The 20,249-nt window shown below is 65.2% G+C and overlaps 2 protein-coding genes across 4 annotated transcripts; one reads left to right on the top strand and one right to left on the bottom strand.

Moving 5' to 3' along the window:
• The first annotated feature begins 177 nt into the window (after window positions 1–177).
• On the top strand, window positions 178–14,092 carry LRRC56 (leucine rich repeat containing 56). Of its 3 annotated transcripts, XM_045183425.3 has the most exons (14): window positions 178–339; window positions 3,543–3,616; window positions 3,981–4,165; window positions 5,055–5,135; window positions 5,384–5,471; window positions 6,163–6,223; window positions 9,574–9,670; window positions 9,741–9,935; window positions 10,527–10,710; window positions 11,084–11,254; window positions 11,333–11,397; window positions 11,655–11,797; window positions 11,999–12,117; window positions 13,327–14,092. In XM_045183425.3, the coding sequence occupies exons 3-14, from the start codon at window positions 3,992–3,994 to the stop codon at window positions 13,650–13,652; spliced, it is 1,704 nt and encodes a 567-aa protein (XP_045039360.2). In that variant the 5' UTR covers window positions 178–339; window positions 3,543–3,616; window positions 3,981–3,991; the 3' UTR covers window positions 13,653–14,092. The 3 variants fall into 3 exon arrangements, with proteins under 3 accessions (XP_045039360.2, XP_045039364.2, XP_045039366.2); XM_045183429.3 differs by lacking the exon at window positions 5,055–5,135 and having other exon boundaries at window positions 180–339; window positions 11,999–12,147; window positions 13,327–14,088; XM_045183431.2 differs by lacking the exons at window positions 178–339; window positions 3,543–3,616; window positions 5,055–5,135 and adding an exon at window positions 4,299–4,514 and having other exon boundaries at window positions 4,091–4,165; window positions 11,999–12,147; window positions 13,327–14,090.
• Window positions 14,093–14,192: 100 nt separating this feature from the next.
• On the bottom strand, window positions 14,193–20,057 carry LMNTD2 (lamin tail domain containing 2). The gene is given in 12 exon segments (XM_071220493.1): window positions 14,193–14,463; window positions 14,545–15,007; window positions 15,087–15,454; window positions 15,457–15,474; window positions 15,561–15,725; window positions 16,009–16,307; window positions 16,595–16,683; window positions 16,764–16,835; window positions 17,134–17,289; window positions 17,378–17,465; window positions 17,833–17,985; window positions 18,077–20,057. Coding segments are annotated over 12 exon segments (2,298 nt in total). The 5' UTR covers window positions 18,253–20,057; the 3' UTR covers window positions 14,193–14,212.
• Window positions 20,058–20,249: the final 192 nt, after the last annotated feature.

The following is a 20,249-nucleotide window of genomic DNA, read 5'->3' on the forward strand; positions in this document are numbered from 1 at the left end:
CACCTGTCAATCAGCCCAGCGCGGCCTTCCATTGGATGTGAGCTCCAGACTCAAACCAAGAACCGCCTATCTCCGCTCCGGTTGGCCGAGGGGCCCGCCCTTCAGGGGCCGCGGCGGGCGGGGCTTCCGGGAGCCGAAGGCGCGGAGGGCGGTGCCGGGCTGGTTGGCCCTCGTGGGCCTTGGCCGGGGGACTGGGGGGAGGTGTCGCCGCCGGCGCGGGAGGGGAGGTGCGGAGCTCCAGCCGAGCGTCCCAGGCCAATAGCTTCTCCGGGAAGGAAAGTCCAGACTTTCCCAGGCCGGAGAGATGGAGGCCGTGCGGAGAGGCGAGTCGGCTGGCGGGTATGGGCTGGGGCGGGGTCGCTGGGGTTCCTGCTCCAGACCCCTGAGCTGCTCGGGCCCCCGCGCCGGGCTCCTCGGCACCTAGTTGGCGCGCGCAGCGGCAGCCGCGCCTGCGCCCTCCGAGGTGTTCACTGCGCCGCGCAGCCCACCGACGGGTCCGGAACGGAAGAAATAGCCCTCAGGGAGGTCGGAACCCGTAGGGTCAGCACTGCGGGCGCCCCACAGGATTCTGGCTAGGGAAAGCAGTGGGGCCGCCAGATCGAGGGTCGGGCGCCAGGAGCCTGGAGTCCTCAGTGGCATGGGACCCGGCTACCCTGAACCCCCTTCCCCACAGGTGGCTCCGGGACGGCGACCCTCCTCCCCCGGACGCCTGGCAGCTTCAGCGGGGACCTTGGGCGGGGCACGGCTGTGCGCCCAGGGACAGGTGGTGCTGGAGCGCCTGGGCTGAGCGGGGGCATCTGAGTCCGCGGACAAGCGAGTCCGGCTGGGAACTTACGCTCACAGCCTGTCACCCTCTCGCCACTAGCCTCTCCCAAATTGGACAGGTCCTACAGGCTGCCAGCCCGCCGCGCTCCGCATCCCCCAGACCCGGAGGTCCAGACCTGCGGAAGCTCGCTGTGTGGCTCAGTTAACAAACGGTGCCCCACAAATCCAACGCAAAAGTTGCCGTAGGGGTGTGAAGTCTCCCTCACCCAAAGCACAAACATGTACAAAACTAGCGTCTTTGAAGACTCTCGAAAAGACGTGTTTTAACATTTCTTAAAAGTTTTTAAAGTAACGCATAAACACCCTATTTACAAGAAAGAAAGGTGTAGTGCAATTTAAGGCTCCACCACCACCCACCCCTCTCCACCAGGCCCCCTCCTGCGAAGGCTCCGGTGGTCTTCCCCTGAGCTCATCCCACTGCAAGCCTTGACCTTGGCGCGCCCCTGGGGGGCTGCTCCCAACAACGGCACCGACCCCAGGTACTATGGCGGTGTCCTGTTGGCCGAGCAGTGCACTGTGCTTTGGCTGGAACACACCCCGATCGCTCCAGACGGTGTAGATGCTAAGTAAAGGCTGATCAGTCAAAGCGAGCGGCGGCGTCCCTTGTGGGCGCGGACCTGACCTGTCCTCCAGGTATCCAGGTCTTCACTTCCCTTGTCCCCAGGGGGTCCTTTCCCACGGCGCTTCCATGTAACCTGGCCTGGGCCTCACTTGCTGGTGGAGGTAAATCTCCCTCTCCGGACGACCCTCACAGGTGCCTCACACCTAGGAAAGGTGGACGAGAGTCTCCACTACAGATCGCCTTTGTTGGGGGGCTGATACTTGGAGGGTCTGCGCCCACACCCCCTGCCTGACGGCGTCTCTTCTCCACTGCAGCTCGAGTGGCATCCACGCGCGAGCTCAGCAGTACCTGCTGGGGGCCCCGCCCGCAGCCTGGCCCTCGCCCCCTGCCCTGCCCTCGCCCCCTCTGGCCTGCCATAGCAATTGTTGCTAAGAGGTATGGCTCGGCCTGGTGGCACCAGGAGTGATTCTGTGGCTCATGAATATTTGATTATTCAAATGAGGCCCTGTCCCCCGTTGCCATGGCCTCCAAGTACCGCAACCTCGCGGCCGGAAGAACAACCCCGAATGGGAGAGAGCGGAGGGAGCCTAGGGCCGAGCCCACAAGGCCGAGGCGCTGGGGCGGAGCCCTCAGGTGAGAGCCGAGGGGGCCTTTGAGTCCCAAGCCCTAGCCTTCGCTATCTTACTGGGGCCAGAGGGGAAACTGAGGCCCCGGGGGCGGGCGCGAGGACTAAGCAGAAAAGCCAGTGGGCAACTCAGTGATACCCCCAGATGTCAAATCTGGATCCCTGAGGACCCTGCCTGCAACCCCCCACCGTGCTGTAAGAGGGTCCCTGCTGCCCCTCCAAGAGATGAGGCAGAAAGCAGACTCGGGGGTGGGAGGGACTCCATGGTGGCGACTCAGAGGGGAGTAGACCCTAACTTCAGAGCCTCTCCCCCAGTAGTGAGGGATGGAGTGGTGGCAGGGACCCAGAGTACTGATGAGCCAGGACAGAGGCTGGCACCAGCCTGGGCTGTGGAGACAGAGAGGGGTGGCAGGGCCCCATGGAAACAGCCGTGAACAGTGTGGTCAGCTTTGGGCCAGTGCGGCAACGTGAGGGGACAGTGCATAGATGGGAGCCACAGCCCTGCTCCTTGGACCCCAAGACCTTTGGGCTAGACCAGACATCCTTGGGGCCTCGTCCAGGGCAGCACCTCAGGCTCTTCCCTTAGATCTGCCCGCAGGACCCCAGGAACAGAACCTGGCCAGCCCATACCTTCCCCAAGGCCTGAAGCTGGCAGGCCTGGGGGAAGGGTAAACATGGGCAGCCTCTTCCCAGGGGGCGGAGGGGTGGCTCCCTCCTGCAAGGCTTGGGGCCTTTCACCAGCCTGGGAAAGGCAGCAGCAGAGGGAACTTCTGGAAAGAAACCCTGGCCAGAGACTCCATGAAACTCTTATGTCAAGGCTCACCTGCAGAGCCTTCCCCTCCGCGGGCCTTCCTTGTGGGGGTCCCCTTCCAGATAAGGCCCCTGAGGCACTGGGGGCCTATGCAGCATGTCTCGGGGCCCAGCACCCCCACATTGCCTGGCCTCTCTAGGACCAGTTTGGGGGTCTACAACCATGATGGATCTTGAGTGTCCCCGGGGGCTCTCAGGCATGCGCGGTAGCACCATGAGCTCCTGGGCCAGCATCTGAGAGCCCCTCCAGGCGCATGGTGGGTGTCCTGCCCATGCAGAGCCCCCCTGTCTTGGGGTGAGGAGCTCGCTCAACCCAACGAGGCGTGAACCACACAGGGCTGTAGACTAGCCGGTCTCATGAGGACGGTCAATCCAGGAAGGGTGGCAGGGGTGTAGGTGTGGGGGATTGGGGGTCAGGGAGCCTCCACGCAAGATGGAGGGAGGTGGCCAGGGTGTTGTAGGCAGACTTGTGGGGCTGGCCCCCCAGATGATTCCAGGGTCTGGGGCCAGTGGGGATTGGAACGACATTGGAAGGACACCAGCCCCTCTTGCCCACCTGGCTGTCCCCTGCACCAGCCAGGCCAGGTCCCCATCAGGGTGGTGGAAAAGGTGACAGCCCCTGCATCCTGTGCTCCTGCCTGATTCTGGGTCCTGTGACCCTGGCCCCGCCTGTGTGTGGGCCCTGGGCCAGGGCCCGGCCAAACCTGTTTTCTCTTGCAGGTACTGCCTGAGGCCACATGCCACCCCCTTGCCCGGATGTGTGACCCACTGAGGGAAAAGGCTTCTGCCTGCAAGTGAGGGGCCTCAGTGGGCACAGGGGTGGGTGGGACAAATGCCTGAGACCCCAGTCCTGGGCCCTCAGGCTCAGAAACCATCAGGTGGAAGAAGCACAGCACAGGGCCCAGGGCAGCACTCTGCTGCTGGTCATGGCGGCAGCTAAGCAAACGTGTTCTGGAGCCCACCCCGCTCACGTGGGCTCTGAAGGAATACAGGGAGGGTAGCCCGCCCAGTCAGGGGGTGTGAGCCAAAGCCCAGGAAGGGGATGGTGAGGCCCCCAGGCAGGCAGAGCAGGACACCGCAGAGCCTTCTCCACTCCCGGGACCCTGTGTGGGGGCACGCTGAGGGCTACCCTGAGCAGCCCTGTGCCCGTCCTGGCAGGCTGGATGTGAATGGACCAGGCCCGGGAAAGGGCCTGTGGGCCTCGGCCTGGCACGACCAGCATCCAAGTGCGGGAGCTGAGCTGGCAGGGCCTGCACAACCCCCGCCCGCAGAGCAAGGACACAGACAGCGGGGAAGGCCTGGGCAAGCGGCTGGTGGAGGAGTGCCTGTCACCTGCCCGACTGGTGAGTGCGGGGCACTCGGGGGCTGGGGGCCCAGGCTGCAGGGGCCTGCATGCCGTGACGTACTGGGCTGGTGTCAGCCTGCCCTCTGACCTGGCCCTGCTGGCCTTGTCCCCCGTGTGTCCTCCACCCTCAGGACCAACCCCAGGTGCTTGGGGAAACAGAGGTCCCCCACGCCTCCAGGCCACAGCAGTGGCTGAGCTAAGCAGGGATTCCTCAAGTATTTGCTGAGCACCTACCATGCCTGAGGCTCTCACGGCTGCTCTGTGAATGCAAGAGGATGCCCCTCGCCCAGCAGGGGACATGCTAGTGGGAGACAGGGCCGCCGAGGCCCAGACGCACAGCCTGCAGGGTGCGTGGAGAGGGAGATAAGTGACAGGACCTGCTAGCATCACGCCCATCACCTTTGGGTGGCTGCTGAAGGCTTTGTCCCAAATCTGGTGGGGAGCTCTCTGTTGCTCCCCGCCCCCTACCCTCAGCCTGAGGGTTCTACAGAGCCCTCTGGCTGCAGATCCGCACCCAGCAACCCCCCTGGGCAGCCCTGCACCACCCAGCATCCCCCACCTCCCTCCCTAGCCCGCCTCTGTCCACCATTGGCTGCTGTGAGGGGCGGACTGTGCCAACCAATGCCTGCCTCACTGCACGCTGCTTACACCCAAAGCATTCCTTGGGGGCGCCGAGCAATGTGCCACCAACGTGCAGCCTGGCTGCCTGAGGTGCCTGCCGACCTTTCTGGCCAACTCAGAGGAGGGTCTGAGCTCTCTGGCCACTGCAGGTGGACAAGATGCTCCCACCATGCTCCCTCCCATGCCTCCTGATGGCTGCTCAGTGATACTTCTGTGGCCCTCTAGCCACACCTGCAGTGCCCACTCCACCCCCCTGCCCCATCCAGCAGGCAGCTGTCCATCAAACGGGCCCACCCACCAGCTCAGCTCTGGTCCTTCTGCACTCCCACCCTGGACAGCAGGAAAGGGTGGGTATGGGCCCAGCTCTGCTACACCCAGGGAGAGCAAGGAGCGGAGTCCAGTGGGCAGTAACCGCCAGGGTGCCTTGGCTGGGGCCAGAGCGGGACCTGGCCTTATCAGCTCCCTGGCACCACACACCAGGAGCCTCCCAGGCCAGGCCAGGCGGGGATGGGCCAAGAATAGCCTCGAGCAGGGCTCCCGGGAGGGAGGGACCACTGTCCAGTCCTATGGGCTGACTCCCCATTGGTCTCTGCAGCGGGCCCTGGCCCAGATGGACGACCTGCGGCTGGTGAGCGTGCTGGAGATTTGCGTTGATACCCGTGAGCACAGCCTGGGCAACTTCGGTAAGAGCCCGCACTGTCCGCACCCACCACGGTCAGGCCAGGCCGGCCACACTGCTTGGGCCTGACTGCTCGGTCCTGCCTACTGGGCTCTTCGGTGTGGACCCCTGCACCCCATGGGTCCGCCCCGCACTCCACAGGCTCGCCCTATGCTTCACAAGCCTGCCGCGCACCCCACAGATCTGCTCTGCACCCCACAGGCCCGCCCTGCACTCCTCTTTCCCGGGACGGGGGAGGGGCTCGGTCCCTCGGGGCCAGGGCTCAGCCCTTTGTAGGGGTCAGTAGCCCTGAACCCTTTCCCGGGGAACCTGGACGCACAAGGACACCGGCACCCCACACTGGCGCCCGGCTGGGGGTGCCCATGCTCTGCAGCTCCAGCTGATGGAGGTTATGGTCTGGGGGTGGCTGGGGGCAGGACCCAGGGTTTGGTGGCCCCACCCATGCCTTCTGGCTGCCCTGCTCCAAGCCAGCTCTTGGGGTCCAGGAGCCTGGGGCTCCCCTGCACGTGGCCCTGTTGACTCAGGTGCACCTTCTGCGCCTGCCCCATATGCTTCACTCGGGCCCGGCCACAGCCGGCACCGTCACTCTGGGCCTCAGAGCTGCCGTTAGGCAGCAGGACCAAGGGCAACAGGGCATAGCGAGCTGGGGAGGGAGTCGCCAGGCCTGCCCCCAACCCCTCACCGTGGTCCCACAGGGCTGCACCTGCCCAACCTCAGCCAACTGAAGCTGAATGACAGCCGCTTGGGCTCCGTGAGGTGAGTGGCCCTCTCGGGGACCACAGGGGTGGAGACAGGGGCAGGGTCCTGCGGGGGCTGAAGGGCGGTGAGCTCAATCAGGGCGAGGTCTCAACTGGGTGGGTCCCCATGGAGAGACCCCTGGAGGTCCAGCTGCCGGCCCCAAGGCACCCCGCCTGCCTGGCTGGAGTTGATGTCCCACACCCCCTGGTCAGAGGCACCTGCTGAGGAGACACCACCTGTTGAGGGGCCTTCATTCAGGGTCAGGCCCCTCTCACTGGGTCATGTGGCCGACGGGGTCTCCAGGGACCCACCATGTTGTGCCCGAAGGCACCCACAGACCTTGGTAAAGGGTCCCCAACCTGTGGGGGGGTTCTGGTGGGCACCCCAACACCAAGCAAGACCTCAGAGTTTGGGGCGACCCTGCACCGAGAGGGCCGGAGCTGGGGGTGGTGTGGAGGGCCGTCGGTGTGCTGTGAGTGGAGCAGATGGCTCGGCCTCACCGGACAGAGAGGTGACCAACACGCCTGCACACTCACCATTAAGTGAAAAGGCTGAACTCAAGACTGAGGGTGGGTGGGCGGCCCGTTTCCCCTGTGGGGGCTGCAAAGAACACGGCTCAGGAAAGTCAGACCCATCTCTGGCTTTGAGCTAAGGGGGCTCTGTGGAGCCCACCGGTCCCGCGGCACCAGTCGGAAGTCCACAGGAGCCCCACAGCCCCTCCCAGCTGCCGCCACGTCAGGGGGCAAAGGGGTTTATTAAGCAACATTCTTGAAACGTGTGTTGGTTTTCCTCATTGCTAGTGATGTTGATCAAATTCGCATCACAACGAATTTAATAAAACGTGCAGATCTGGCAGCGGAAGCCTGCTGGCCTCCGTGGCAGCCGCGGGACAGGTGCTGGGCCAAAGTCCCCAAGGCAGCACCTGGAAAACGGCAGAAAGGCGCCCCCAGTACAAGCAGAAGTGGTGCCCTGGCGGGGCGACCCCTGTTTTGTCAGCAGAGACAAAAACATTTCCTCCTTCGTCGGCAAGGCTCACAAATTAGCTGGAAGACCTATAAAAGCACATGAAAAGCATATAAAATAAAGAATGGAAACTGTAAGAGAAGTGGAAGGTATTATAAAAGTAAGAATTATGCTATACCATTTGTAACCAACAAAACCTCAATCCCAAGCAAACAAACAGAAAACAGCGCGTGGGGAGGAAAGGCCGAGACCGGAAACGCGTGAAAGCGTGTGCTGTGCCCACCGTCAGGAGTCTTTCTGTGACTGAGTCTCACAAAAGACGCGGAGGAAAGCTTGTGAAAGGAAAGGAATGTCACGTGACCGGCCGACACACTCCCGCGGGGTGGGCGGAGGAGGGGCCGCAGGACGCTGGGCGGCAGGCAGCGCCTGTAACGTGGGCCCTGGGTCCTGGCAGCCCAGCGAGAGCGTGGCGCTGCGGCGAGACAAGTGTCCACCACCGCGGGGGGCTTGGGGGCAGCCCGCCCGCTGTGCCCGTCGGCCCGGGCCCAGTGCCTGCGTGTGGGAAACCACAGTAACGACCTCTAAGGCAGCGGACGTGGAAATGATGAAAATAACCGAACCGAGTTTTCATAACGCCAGGTGGCGTCGCCTGCATCTGTCCTTGGCTGAGGGCTGAGGCCTCCTCCCCGGACCCTGCGCTCCCCGCCCAGGGCGTCTGCCCTCTCGCTGATCATTCCTAACCCCAGTACAGCCTGCTGCAGTCGGACTTTGCCCGGCCCTCTGCCCCTCCTCTGACTGCGGGGCTTCCCTACGAGGAACCACTGTACTCTGGTTTCTCCCAGTCTGTCCGTTGGGGCTGGTACCTTGGGTGTCACTTTGGAGGTCCGCCCACACCTCCAAGGGTCTGTTCGTTTTCTGGTTTCCGTTTTTACTTTCAGGTCTTTTTAAAAATTTTTTTAAATAAGGTCCGTTTATCTTTTTTCACCTGGTGGGGACCGGGGGTGGTAGAGACAGCCTGCTCACCTGGGAAGAGCCAGCGCTATGGCCTGAGGCCGCAGGGTGAGGACAGGCTTCCCGCAGTGGGACGTGGGCAGCCAGCCCCACAGTCGGGGGTGTCACGCACAGCCTGCTGCCACCTCCAGCCACGGCGTGCCCAGCAAGCCGAAGGGGAGCCCCACACAGGCGCCTGAGCAGCTCAGCACTCCCAGAGCAGTTCGGCCCCCAGTCTGAAAGGCCACAAGCTATTAACGGCATAATTTAAACACGAAGAGACCTGCAGCGTGAAGGGCAAAGCGCACTGCGAGGTGAAGGGTTCCGGAGTGATGGACGCGTGAGGAGGACGCAGAAACTGCGGAGAATCGCCCCCTACACCCCCAGGCGTGCAGAGCAGATGTGCCTGCTCTGCGTCTCTGAGGCCCCGGCTCACTGGGGGGAAAGGTCAGGACACCAAGAAGTGCCCTCAGGGATGAAACCGCAGTCGAAAGTGTCCGTCCGAAGCAGTGTTGGAAGAGGAGGGCCTCTCCCAGAAAGCCGACATAGGCAGTCAGGGTTGGGGAAAGGGAGAGGGAAGGGGAGAAGGCACGGGCCTCGGGGAGGCCCTGGGCGAGCACGGCCGCAGGAGCTGCAGAGGGGAGAGGGACGAGGATGCAGAAGGGGTGACACCCAGCCCCGGCCGCTGTGACTCAGTGGGTTGGGTGCCGCCCCGCAAGGAGAAAGGTCAATGGCTCCATTCCTGGTCAGGGCACACGCCTGGGTGGCAGGTTCAGTTGATGTTTCTCTCCCTTTCTTTCTCCCTCCCTTCCCCTCTCTCTAAAAATTATAAAAAACAAGTAACGTCCCAGACGCTGATGGAAGAACACGCAGTATGAGCCCATGCCCTCTCAGCAGGCCTGGGCACCGCGGCCAAGAGGACCCCGCAGGCAGAGGGGGGCCCAGAGAGGTCAGGGGACAGGAGGTCTGCCCCTGGTAGCTGTCCTAACACGGATGGGAGTGCAGGGGAGCAGCTGGCAGGGTGTGGGGCAGCTGGGGGGGCAGGGCTGTAATGTGGGGGCACAGAGGGAGGGAGAGCACCCTGTCCCCACCCCCACTGCAGCAGCAGCAGGCGAGGCTGGGCTGAGCTGTCCGCACAGGGGCGGCCTCCTCAGCCAGGCACAGGCCCTCGACGGGGAGGGGAAGGTGCAGGACATCCTGCTGCCCGAGACCAGGGGCTGCAGCGAAGTGAGAGGGCAGGGAGCCCCTTCCTCAGCCCAGAGGCTGCCTCGAGCCATGCTCACAGCTGCCCCTGCCCCTGGACACAGTCCGACGTGGGCAGTGGCTGGGCACGATGCACAGCACCGGGCACTGGGGGCCACAGCACGGCCCTCCTCCCCGGGACAGGACTGACCACCCCACCCTGCCCTCCGCAGAGACCTGGGCACCTCCCTGGGACACCTGCAGGTGCTGTGGCTGGCTCGCTGCGGCCTGACTGACCTGGACGGCATCAGCTGCTTCCCGTCCCTGCAGGTGGGTCTGCAGTGCCTGGGGCTGGGAGGGTGCCCAGCCAGGCCCTGGCTGAGGCCCCCGTGCTGCCCAGGAGCTGTACGCCTCCTACAACGACGTCTCGGACCTCAGCCCGCTGTGCCTGCTCGAGCAGCTGGAGGTGCTGGACCTGGAGGGCAACGGCGTGGAAGACCTGGGGCAGGTTCGCTACCTGCAACTGTGCCCGAGGCTGGCCACGCTCACCCTGGAGGGCAACCTGGTGTGCCTGCGGCCACGCCCCTCTGACAAGGTGCGTGTAGTGGGTGCAGGAGAGGCAGCGCTTTGTGGCTCTGGCCCCTGGCCCTCCCGTGGCCAGGGGTACCCCCGCGTGCTACTGCTGTTTGCTGGGAGCTTGTTCTCACGTCACTGGAGGCCCGGCAGCTGCCAGTGAATCCTCTGGGCCAGGACCAAACCCCACAGGGCCACAGGCCATGTGGAACCACATGTATCCTGTGCTGTGGAGTTGTGTGTATACACACGCACACACACAAGTGCACGCAGGCCCGGCCCAGAGCTGCCCCACCCCCACAAGCCCGTGCACACCCATCACCCGTGGGAGCTCACACCACCTGTCCTGGCAGCCACTGCTCTGGCCACCTAGGCCAGGGCTCTGAGCTCAGGGTGGCTGCATAGGCCAGAGGGCTCCACCGGACCCTGGCCATGAACCTGCACAGTGAGATCACGTGGGTGAGAGCCCAGCGTCCCCGAAGTCCCTGGAGCCCAAGACTGGCCCAGGCAGCCTGGCAGGGGTGGGGCGGCTCCCTGGTCGCAAAGCGGCCCCAGGACAGAGCTGGCTAAAGGGTCCAAGGCCCCAGGCCTGCTACCCCTCTCTGCCCTGCAGGTGCCCCGGGGCTACAACTACAGGGCAGAGGTGAGGAAGCTCATCCCCCAGCTGCAGGTCCTGGACGAGAGGCCAGCCATGCACACAGGCCTGCCAGCCTCCCGGAAGCTGGATCGGGACTGGCTCATGGTGAAGGAGGCCATCAAGGAGGGCAGTGTCCTGGACAGCCTGCGTCCCAGGCTGGGTACGGCAGCTGCCCACCTGGCCTCTAGCAAGGGCCACCCCACCCCTGGCCTGGCGATCTCACCCTCTGAGCCCCAGGAAGGGTCTCCACCCCACGGCTGCCCCAAGACCAAAGCTCTCCACCGCCAGCCCCTCACCCCCAGGCCTTGCAGAAATGGATGGCCTCATGCAGTGCCCCTTCCCTGCCTTAACCACTCATCCTGGGCCCTGCACACCTGCCCCCCACCAGCCAGCACACCTCCCTGGGGGCGCCTCTCCATCAGAGAGTAAGAGGAGGTCCAACACCTGGGTGGCGGGGTCCGTGGTCTGTGGGAGAGTCTTAGGGGCTCAGCTGACACGGTCCTTGGTGACATCTGGTTTTGACCTTTGGGCAGATCGTCCCCATGGAGACCCCACTCGGAGATTTGGCCCCGAGCGATCCCTGCCTGCACCCAGGGCTCCCAGGCCTTGGCCTCTCTCCCTCCTGGTCCCAGGGGGGCCCCTGCCTGAACGTCTGCTCCCCAAGGATGTGGCCCTGGAAGATGATGCCAGCAACCTCACCCACGGTAACTGACCCACCTGGGCAGGAAGCCCCCCCTGCGGCCCCTGAGCCCCAACCAGGCCCAGCACACCTTCTTCTGCAGGCGCGGGCCAAGTCCTCTGCGGAAACCCCACCAAAGGGCTTCGGGAGCGTCAGCACCGATGCCAGGTACTCCCTGCCCCCCGGGGGCCACATCCCCAGTGCTGGCACTGTGCACCTGTGTCCTGGGCTTCCGGCTCCAAAATGGGCCAGCGTCCTGGGCTCTCCCCCAGAGTGGACAGTGTCCTGGCCCCGTGCCATCGCCACTGCAGGGCCAGCCTCTCCCATCCCATGCCCTCTGCAGCTGAATGTCTTTTTCCTCCCAGCCTGCTGCCCACCCAGCCCCTCCAAGGCCACACCCCCAAACCAGCCCTTTCCCTCCTCAGGCCAGGGTGCCCCCAGAGCAGCTGCCCCCACCCAGGCTGGAAGACCTGGCCACCCGGACCTCCACCGCAGCGCCTGGCCCTGTGGAGAGCCGTGACATCCCAGCCGTGGCTGGACTTCGGGCGGGGAGGGAGCAGCACCTGCGGTGGGTGCCTCTCCCTGCACTGAGCCTGCCGTGTGCATCCTGTCTGGTGGGGGCCCTGGCTGGGGGGTCACTGGTCCCCAGGGTGGCTGGAGGAGCTGGTCACGGGAACCTGAGGCTGGGGCACCATCCCAGAGCCACACTCATTTGGGACTGGCTCCCAGGGAGGCAGGTCTGCAGCCTCTCCCCTTCCCCTAACCCTAGGTACCTGAATTCCGGGCAGGAAGGAGCAGCAGCCCCCTGGGGCTCACAGAGGGGCCATGAAGAACAACAGGATGGGACAGGGCCTAAGACTTCCCCCAACTCCCCGAGCCTGGCCCCAGGTACCGAGAGAGACCCCGCACCCACGCCAGGTCAGCATGGGGCCCTCACTGCCCGGGCTCAGAGCACCGCTGTGGCCCCTGGAGGTCCTCTCCTGTGGGTGGGGAGCTCACAACGGAGGGGACAGTGCCAGGTGCCCCTCCCCAGAGCCCATGGGACCCGGAGGCCACCAGGGATGGACGAGAGACAGAAAGAAGGCAGCCAGCAAAGGGGCAGGGACAGCAAGAGGCCAGGACCAGCGAGCAGAACAGGGCCAGGTGGCGGCAGAGGGACAGAACCCACCAGGCGGGCAGGAGGCGCAGCAGGGCGGAGCGCCACCCTTCCTCCTGCAAACAGAGCCTGTGCTGGACTCAGGCCACACAATTGGCTGGTGACTGGGAGGCCCTCCCCCAGGGACGCAGGCTTCAGAGTGACAGCAGCTGAGTGGGGCCAACCCAGGCGGCTGTGCAGCAGAACCGCCCTCCACCCCACGTCCCCCCAACCCCAACCCCCCCGTGTTGCCCAGGGAGGCTTCCTGGAGGAGGGATCTGATCCAGCTGGTGCAAGGGGGGTGCGCCTGGGGAGGGGCATGGTAAGCAGGAGCACAGGCTGAAGGTTGGCCAGTGACCCTCCTGTGCCCTCCCCATCAAGGGACAGGGCCAGGTGCCTGGGGGAGAGGCCAGAGAGGGTAGACCCTGAGATCAGCTAGTCAAGGGGGTCAAAGGCCAGCCACCTAGTGGAGCAGTGGTGGGTAAGCAGCAGGCGGGGCAGCTAGCAGTGGGGGCTGGCATGGGGGCAGACAGTGGGACTCCGGGGAAAAGGGGTAGCAGGGCCTCCTGTTCCAGACTGGTCCAGGTAGGTGCTAGGTGACCCTGGCCACACCGGCCCAGTTGGCCCTGAGGCAGGTGCTGGGGCCCTATATATAGCAGAGGTTTAGGAGCTGGCCCAGGGCCACAGCCTGAGAGCAGGCCCCAGTGACCCAAAGCCAGAGTCCGGGCCTGTGGCCTCTGCCTCCCTGGAGGTGGCTCCAGCTCAGGCAAGGGTCAGAGGGGACGCTGATGAGGGGCCACAGCTTCCCTGAGGAGCACAGGGAGGGGGGCAGAGAGGTGCTGCCTGGGGGTGAAGGGCTAGGGGAGGGACCACCATGGACTCCACAGCTCTGCCTGTGGTGGCCCCCACCTGGCAATTCCTGCAGGGACCCTTGTCTGACAACCTCTTTCCTTGTTTTCCAGGGCCTTCTGGGACCTGGGGCTATAACCTGCTCCCCTCTCCCCCCAAGGTCCCCACACCACCTGACTCGAAAGGCAGCTGCTGGACGTCCAAAGACCTGCAGTTCCGGGGGCGTCGACCCCGAGCCCTGGGCAGCTCAGGGCCTGGCCTTGGTCAGGGGCTAGCTACAGTGGCTGCTCTGAGAGCCCTGGAGTTGGCCTCCGGACCAAGCGCTCGAGCCCAAGGATGTCCAGGCCCAAAGCCAGCACCAGACGCAGCAGCCAGACCCCCAGCCCTGAGGTGCCTGCTGCACCTGAACCCTATCACACCAGCCCAATCCCACCCCTAATGGAAGCCCCTGCCCACTGCCAAGCTGGCCAGGACTCTGGCCAAGAGCGCCCCAGCTTGACTGTGCAGCCTTGAGGAGCCCAGATCATCTGGGGGGAGTTGTGGGATAGGAGGTGGGCTGGACCAGGAGAGGTCCCTGTTGCTGGAGAGAAGTGGGTGAGAGCCCAGGACAGCCTGGCTGCCCACTTCTTCCATGGCTGAGCTGCCCAGTCCATTCCTGGCAGGCCCTCCAGCCACCACTGGGGCACTGTGGTCCCAGGCCCCTGGGGTGCTTGCCCCAGGCACAAAAGGGTGGGGCGAGGCCTGCGTCCCCTGCGGATGCGTAGGTTCTTCCTCTTGGGTCAGGAAACTGGGAGACCAAGAGAATCACTTTTGACTTCCAGGTGTACAGAAATGCAGTTTACTCGGTAGGTGACGTTGGTTCAGTAAATTACGCAGCTGACACTGCCCGCCTCCTGCCACTGCTTTCTCACACCCCCGCAACCTCTGGTCGCCCCACCCCGTGCTGGCCGTCGGTGTCACGGAGCTGGCCAGGAAGTTCAGGCGCCTGCACTGCCTGGCCTACACCCACCTGCATGTGTCCACTGTGATGGGCAGGCAGCCGGGTGAGCAGAACCTGCTCTTGGCCCTGCTCTGCACCGACAGCGCCACCATGGGGCAGCCCCGGTCCACGCACTTCCGGCACACCTGGGGGGCGCAGGGCCTGAGAGGCAGGCCAGGGGGAGGGGCGGGAAGGGCAGGAGCAGTGGGCACACTCACTGGGACCGTGGGCTCCATCTTAGACCGGTAGACCACGAGGCTCAGACCATCCTCTGTGTGGGACAATGATGGGGGGTGTCGGGCTGGCCTCCCCTTCCCAGCAGCCCTCCCTCCGCCAGTCCCTGCGCGCTCACGGGTGACTGCAGGCAGCCGCTCCCTCGAGTCGTCGCTCTCCACACGCTCCGGCAGCACAGGCACCTCCTGCGGGCTGACAAGTTTGCTGGTGGTCAAGCTCAGCGACAGGGCCTGTGTCCTGCGGGGGCGACGGGATTGTGAGGACTTGAGCCAGCCCGAGGGAGGTCTAGCGAGGGTGGGGAGTGCAGAAGTGGGGGGTGCTCCTATTGGGTCTGAGGGATGGTTTTCTTGGGGGAGTGGGACCTGGGGAGGAGGCCCAGACCGTGGGACGCTTGGTCCACACCCGGGCCTCCTGCTCTGCGCCCTGGCCTCCCGCCGCGGTCTGGGTGGGCGCTGCTGCTGGCGAGCGTCGGCCCCAGGCTGGGCCTCTGAGAGCAGGAAACGGTCGATGGACACGTCGGTGTCGTCGAAGATCCTTGAGGTGGGGATTGGGCAGCGTGGGGCCTGGTACTTGCTCAAAACCTTGGGCAGCAGGGGCACACAGTCACCTGACCAGGCCAGGCCTCCCCACAACCCACCCCCCATTGGGACCCACACTGACCTCGCCCCTGGGGCTCAGGAGCAGAGTCGCGAAGCTCGGGCTGGGGTGAAAGTGGACAGGCTCCCGGCCCACAGACGAGGGTGGCCGCCTCTTGGCACAGCCCGGCCCCTCACCCCACACCTGGGGACAGTGCCGGGCGCGAGTGAGGGGTGCGGGCGCGGGGCAGGGGCGCGCGGGCTCGTGGTGAGTGGGGCGCACCGTGACGTGGTGCTGCGGCTCCAGCAGCGTGTGGGGCGGGAAGCGGTAGGTGCGCACGGGGCGGGGGCCCTGGAGCTGCTGCAGCGTGAAGCCGCCCAGGTCGGCTGTCTCCTCTGCTGACTCGTTGAGGATGCAGACGAACCCTTTGCTGAGGCTCACGGCCACGATGTTCAGGCAGGAGGTGGTCTCGCTGGGGAGGGAGTGGCAGGTCAGGGCCCCTCCCGCTGGGAGAACCCCAGTCTCTGTGCTGTGTCCTCGAAGCCACACCCTCCTCACCTCCAAGGGTGCACTGAAGGCCCATGGTCAGCATCGGTGGCCTTGCCGGGCTGGTCTGAGTGGGTTTCCCAGGGATCTGGGGAGATCTCCTGTTCTGGAGGGCCTGTTCAGGAGGGGGACCCCCATAGGGAGCATCTCCTGGGAGACCGACTGGCCTGCAGTGCCCTGGGGGTCCACAAGGGAGAGGAACAGCCTCAGGGGTCTCATCGAGGGCAGGGGGTTGGCTGGGCCCTGGGGACTAAGAGGAGCACAGGGGTAGCTCGCAGTACTTGGAGCACTTTGAGCCAGATCTCAGAGGCCTCCAAGACCACCCTGATCCTTAGAGATGAGGCGGGAGGGGCCCCAGCAGCCTCCCTCAGGGCTACAGGGAGGGCCAGGCTCTGGGGGGCCTCCTCTAGGGCGTTGGGCAGTGATTGCAGCCAAACCAGGGATACCCGCCCTGCCCCACCTTCAGGCTCTGCATCTGGGTCCCTGCTGAAGCTCCTGGCAGGCGACGCTATGTGCTGGAAAGAAATGTGGCCCGGCGCCCGGGGTGGGCGCCCTGTCACCTTCTCCACACCAAAACGCTCATCCAGCCTCCAGCTGCTGGAGTCAGAGACGGCGCCCCTGGAGTCGTCGGGGCCCACAAAGGGCGGGGAGCCCCACTCCACACTCTTGAAACGGTGCTGTCTACCACACGACTCTGGGCCACACTCGTCGGGCGGTGAGCCCACTGGGGGCCGTGGGGGCGTCCGGGGCCAGGGGTGCCTGCAGGCCATGGTGTGCTCACTGGCTGCTCGGCTTCTGCTCCAAGGCTGGCCAGGCACCCCAAGTTGTGGTCAGAGCCCCAGGACCCAGGCTGGGAAAAGGGCTGGTGGCAGAGTGGAGGTCGCCGGGACCCCTGCCCTGCTCTAGAGGTCAGCGAACTGGCTCTCGCAGGGTCCAGCGGGCTTGTCCGGGAACACTGAGGGTGGGACATGGACTCTGGCCCACAACCACGGAAGCAAGCCCTCCCTCCCCCGGCCCCAGGGGGAGTCCCGGCCCAGTGCAGTCACTTGTAATCCGAGTTCGACTTGATGTTGGCGAAGAGGTTGGGGTACCGATGGGCGATGGTGTTCCAGTCCACATCCTCCAGCCGGAAACCCTGGCCAGGAAGCAACAGGCACGTGGCCCCCGCCTCCCACAGCCCTGCAGAGCCCTGAATGCACACCCGCCCGGGCTCACCTCCCGAGCAGGGGAGGCCTGGTCATTCTCAGAGGATTCGCTGGGGTCCATCAGGGTCTCTGCTGTCACCACCTGCGAGAGGGACCGGAGGCCAGCGGGCAGGGGTGGGGGGCAGGGCGTCCCTCCCCTTGGACCTCACCAGCACCTGAGGCGCAATACACTTGCTGAGTGACAGGTGAGCAGGACCCCAGGGCTCCGGCTGCCTCCTTGTCCCAGTCCACCATCCAGAGTCAGGCTGAGGGAGGCAGGCCAGAGTCCCCCAGGGAGCACAGACCAGGACTAGGCAAGCTGGCTGGCTGTGGGGAAGCCTGAGGAGGGCTGGGGAGGGGACGTAGGAGGCAGGAGGGTGGGCCCAGGGGCGCAGGCTCACCTCCACACTGCCGGTGGACGACCGGAGCATGCGGCCCACCCAGGAGGAGTGGGCCAGCTGCACGAGGCAGGACTTGTGCAAAGCCTGCAGCTCGGCCTCCCGCTGCTGCAGCAAGGTCTGGGTCTGCAGAAGCTGCTCCTCCAGGCGCTCCCTCTCCTGCCCCAGGGAGCCCGCAGGTGGGGTGGGGTCTTCTCGGACCCCACCTGCCCAGGCCAACCCCTGCCCAACCCCCTGGTCCCCTCACCAGCTGGGCCCGTCCCTTTTGCTCTTTCAGCTCCAGAGTCAGCTTCTGGATCTGGGTCTGCAGGAGCTTGTCCTGACTGCGAGGACCCCTGGGAGAAGGGACAATCTCAGCGGCCCCCCACCTCTGGGTCAGCAGCCAAGGAGGGGAGCCAGAGGGGCCCAAGGGCCCCCAGTGCTGCTGGACCAGGCCAGTCAAGCTCTGAGAGGCCTGGATGGAGGCGGGACCCAGGTCAAGCTCAGCACCACCAGCATGTTCAAGCTTAGGGTCGAGGCAGGTCTAGGGTATGTCAACTCTTTCAGGGTTAGGATGGGGGATCAGAGTCAGGTAAAGGCTAGGGCTAGAGGCAAAGGTCAGGGTCAGGGTCAGGTTAGCTCCTGGGTCAGGCTCAGTGACCGCGGTTGGGGTTAGCAAGAAACCAGCAGTTAGGGCCAGGGATGCCAGCTTTGGCCGCTGACCTCTCGAGTGGAAGCCCAGCCACCTCCTGCAGGATGCGGCGGTGCCGGGCATCCCGTCGGTCCTGGATGGCACACCGCAGAGCTTGGATCTCCGGTTCCCGCTGCCCCAACGGCAGCCACAGGATGCGGGAGTCCAGGGACTCGGGGGCCGACCTGCAAAGCCAGCACCCGAGCCGCTTGACCAGGCCCTGCCCTCTAGCTGGCCTGGCTCATGTGGCTGACCACATCTCCCTCCCCTCCTTACTTCAGGTCCACTCGTGTGGCACTGGCCTTGGTGTCCTTCAAGCCTTCGGGAGCCACCAGGTCTGCAGGTGCTCCAGCGGGAGGGCCCCGGGGGCCACTGACTGGCTCTTCGTGCACCAGAGATGAGAGAGCCCCATCCTTGGCTTCTCCGCCCTCACGGCCAGACTTGGGGGCCATGTTTCATGTTCTTGGAGGAGCTGGGGAGGGTGGGGCTGTCTGCTCTGTGTCCCCTGTGTGGGCACCCTGCGGGGCCCTCCTTACACGGCCACATGCACCTCTGCGTGGGTGACAGCCCAGACAGCACCAGTGGGGTGGCTCTCCAAGGAGTCCCACGGGTGTGGGTGTGTGCCTACTCCGCAAGACTGCAGGTCACATGGGTGTGTTTCTGACCGGGTCAGGGCAGCAGGTCACACCCCAAGCAACATGTCACCTGGGTTCTCTCACATTGCCTGTGGCCTCCCTATCGCCCTTGCCCTCCAGGATCTGAGGTGTCCCCCAGCCTACAGCAAGGGTCCCCACAGATGCTGGGCCTTTACCCGGGACGCCCGTGCCCCCCAGACACAGGGCCCTACCTCCAACACTCACCGCAGGCCTGAAACCCAGGCAGGCCTGAGGAGAGAAAGGCCCCTAGCATTGCCATGGATACCAGCTCCCAGGAAGGGAGGGGCTGTTTGTTACCAGGAGCCTCCAGGGAGACCCCAGACCACAGCCCTGACTCCCTGGCCCTCCTCACCGCTCCCCCAGGGGCTGGTCCAGCCAGAAGAAGCTGTGACAGTTCGACCTGCTGCCCAACTAACCCCCGAAGGCCCAGGAGACCACAGAATGCCCATCAAGGCTTGCCTCAGTCATCACTCAGCCCAGCATTCCAACCAGCCGCGGGGAGGCGCCCCCAGTCCGGGCCGACCTGACGGTGGAGATTGATCAGTGAGCATGGGGGACACTGCTGCCCTGCGAGAGCGCCCACGAGCCACCAGGACCACACTCCAGAGCTCACTGGGCTGAGCTGACAGGAGGGGGAGAGGAAGCAGTGGACAGCCCCCAGGGGCGGAGGGGGGCTTGCCCAACTTGGCCCCCTCCGACTGCCTTCTACCCTCTGTCCTCAGTGCCCAAGGCCCACCTACCTAACCCCGAGCCGGAAACCTCACCTTCTCCTGCCTATCTCCACCACCTGGGCCACCGGCAGGGACCCCTGGGGACATTCCCATCACCATGACAACTGTTCTCTCTGCCCTGGAACAAAGGCGAGGCCCCAGACCCGAGGGGCAAGACACGTGCCCTCCAGCCTTTGCCCCTACCCCCTCCATTCCGTCTCCCTTATTTACTCAAACTTTCCGCTCCTGTCCCTGGGGGGCCTCCCATGCTGGGCAGGACGGGGCAGGCGGGAGACCGCCCACTGCCCAGGCTGGCTGGGGCAGAACCGCTGCTGAATGCCCCCCAACAGGGAGCGCTGAGGCGGAGGGCGCTGGCTGTTGGCAGGCGTGGGCTCTCCCGTGGGACAACAGGACTGGCCAGGTAGAGCAGTGTCCACAGCTCAGGAGGGCACTGGGCCCCACTGGGCACAGAGTGGGTGGGGATAAGCCTCCGACAAAGAGCCGGGGCCTCAGTCCCTAGCAACCTCGGAGTGGGCTCCCGCCCCCACCAGGACTGTCAGTCGCTGCAGCCAGAGGGCCGGCGGCCCTCCACCTCCCCATCGTCAGACTGGGCTACAACAGCAGGCCCCGATCCCTGTGCGTCTCGACGACTGCCGCCGCCGACCCCCAGGGAGCAGGGTCGGAGGGACATGGGGTCGCATCGGGCAAGGTTCTCTGCGCTTCCGCGGGCTGGTGGAGTCCCAGGCTGGCGCCCCCTCCCTAGTGGGAGACTCGTCAGACTGGGCGGCTTCTGAGGAAGTGGGCCCTGGATCGGGGTCAGACACCTGCCCCACGCGCCGCCCGTGGGCCGCCAGCTCGGACGCGCTTCCGCGTAGTTCGCGGGCTTCAGCGATGAGTGCACGGGGGCTTCACCCGCTCCGCCGCTTCGCTTAGCCCCGCCCATACCTGGGACTCGCCGGGGGGCGGGGCGGCGGAGAGCCAATGGACATAGGCGGGGCACAAAGAAGGTGACCAATGGACATGTGCGCTAGGTGGGCAGGGCGCATAGAGAAGCCAATGGGGGCCTGAAGGGCGGGGCTGAGC

Source organism: Desmodus rotundus, unplaced genomic scaffold, assembly GCF_022682495.2.
Source record: "Desmodus rotundus isolate HL8 unplaced genomic scaffold, HLdesRot8A.1 manual_scaffold_518, whole genome shotgun sequence".
Lineage (NCBI taxonomy): Eukaryota > Metazoa > Chordata > Mammalia > Chiroptera > Phyllostomidae > Desmodus > Desmodus rotundus.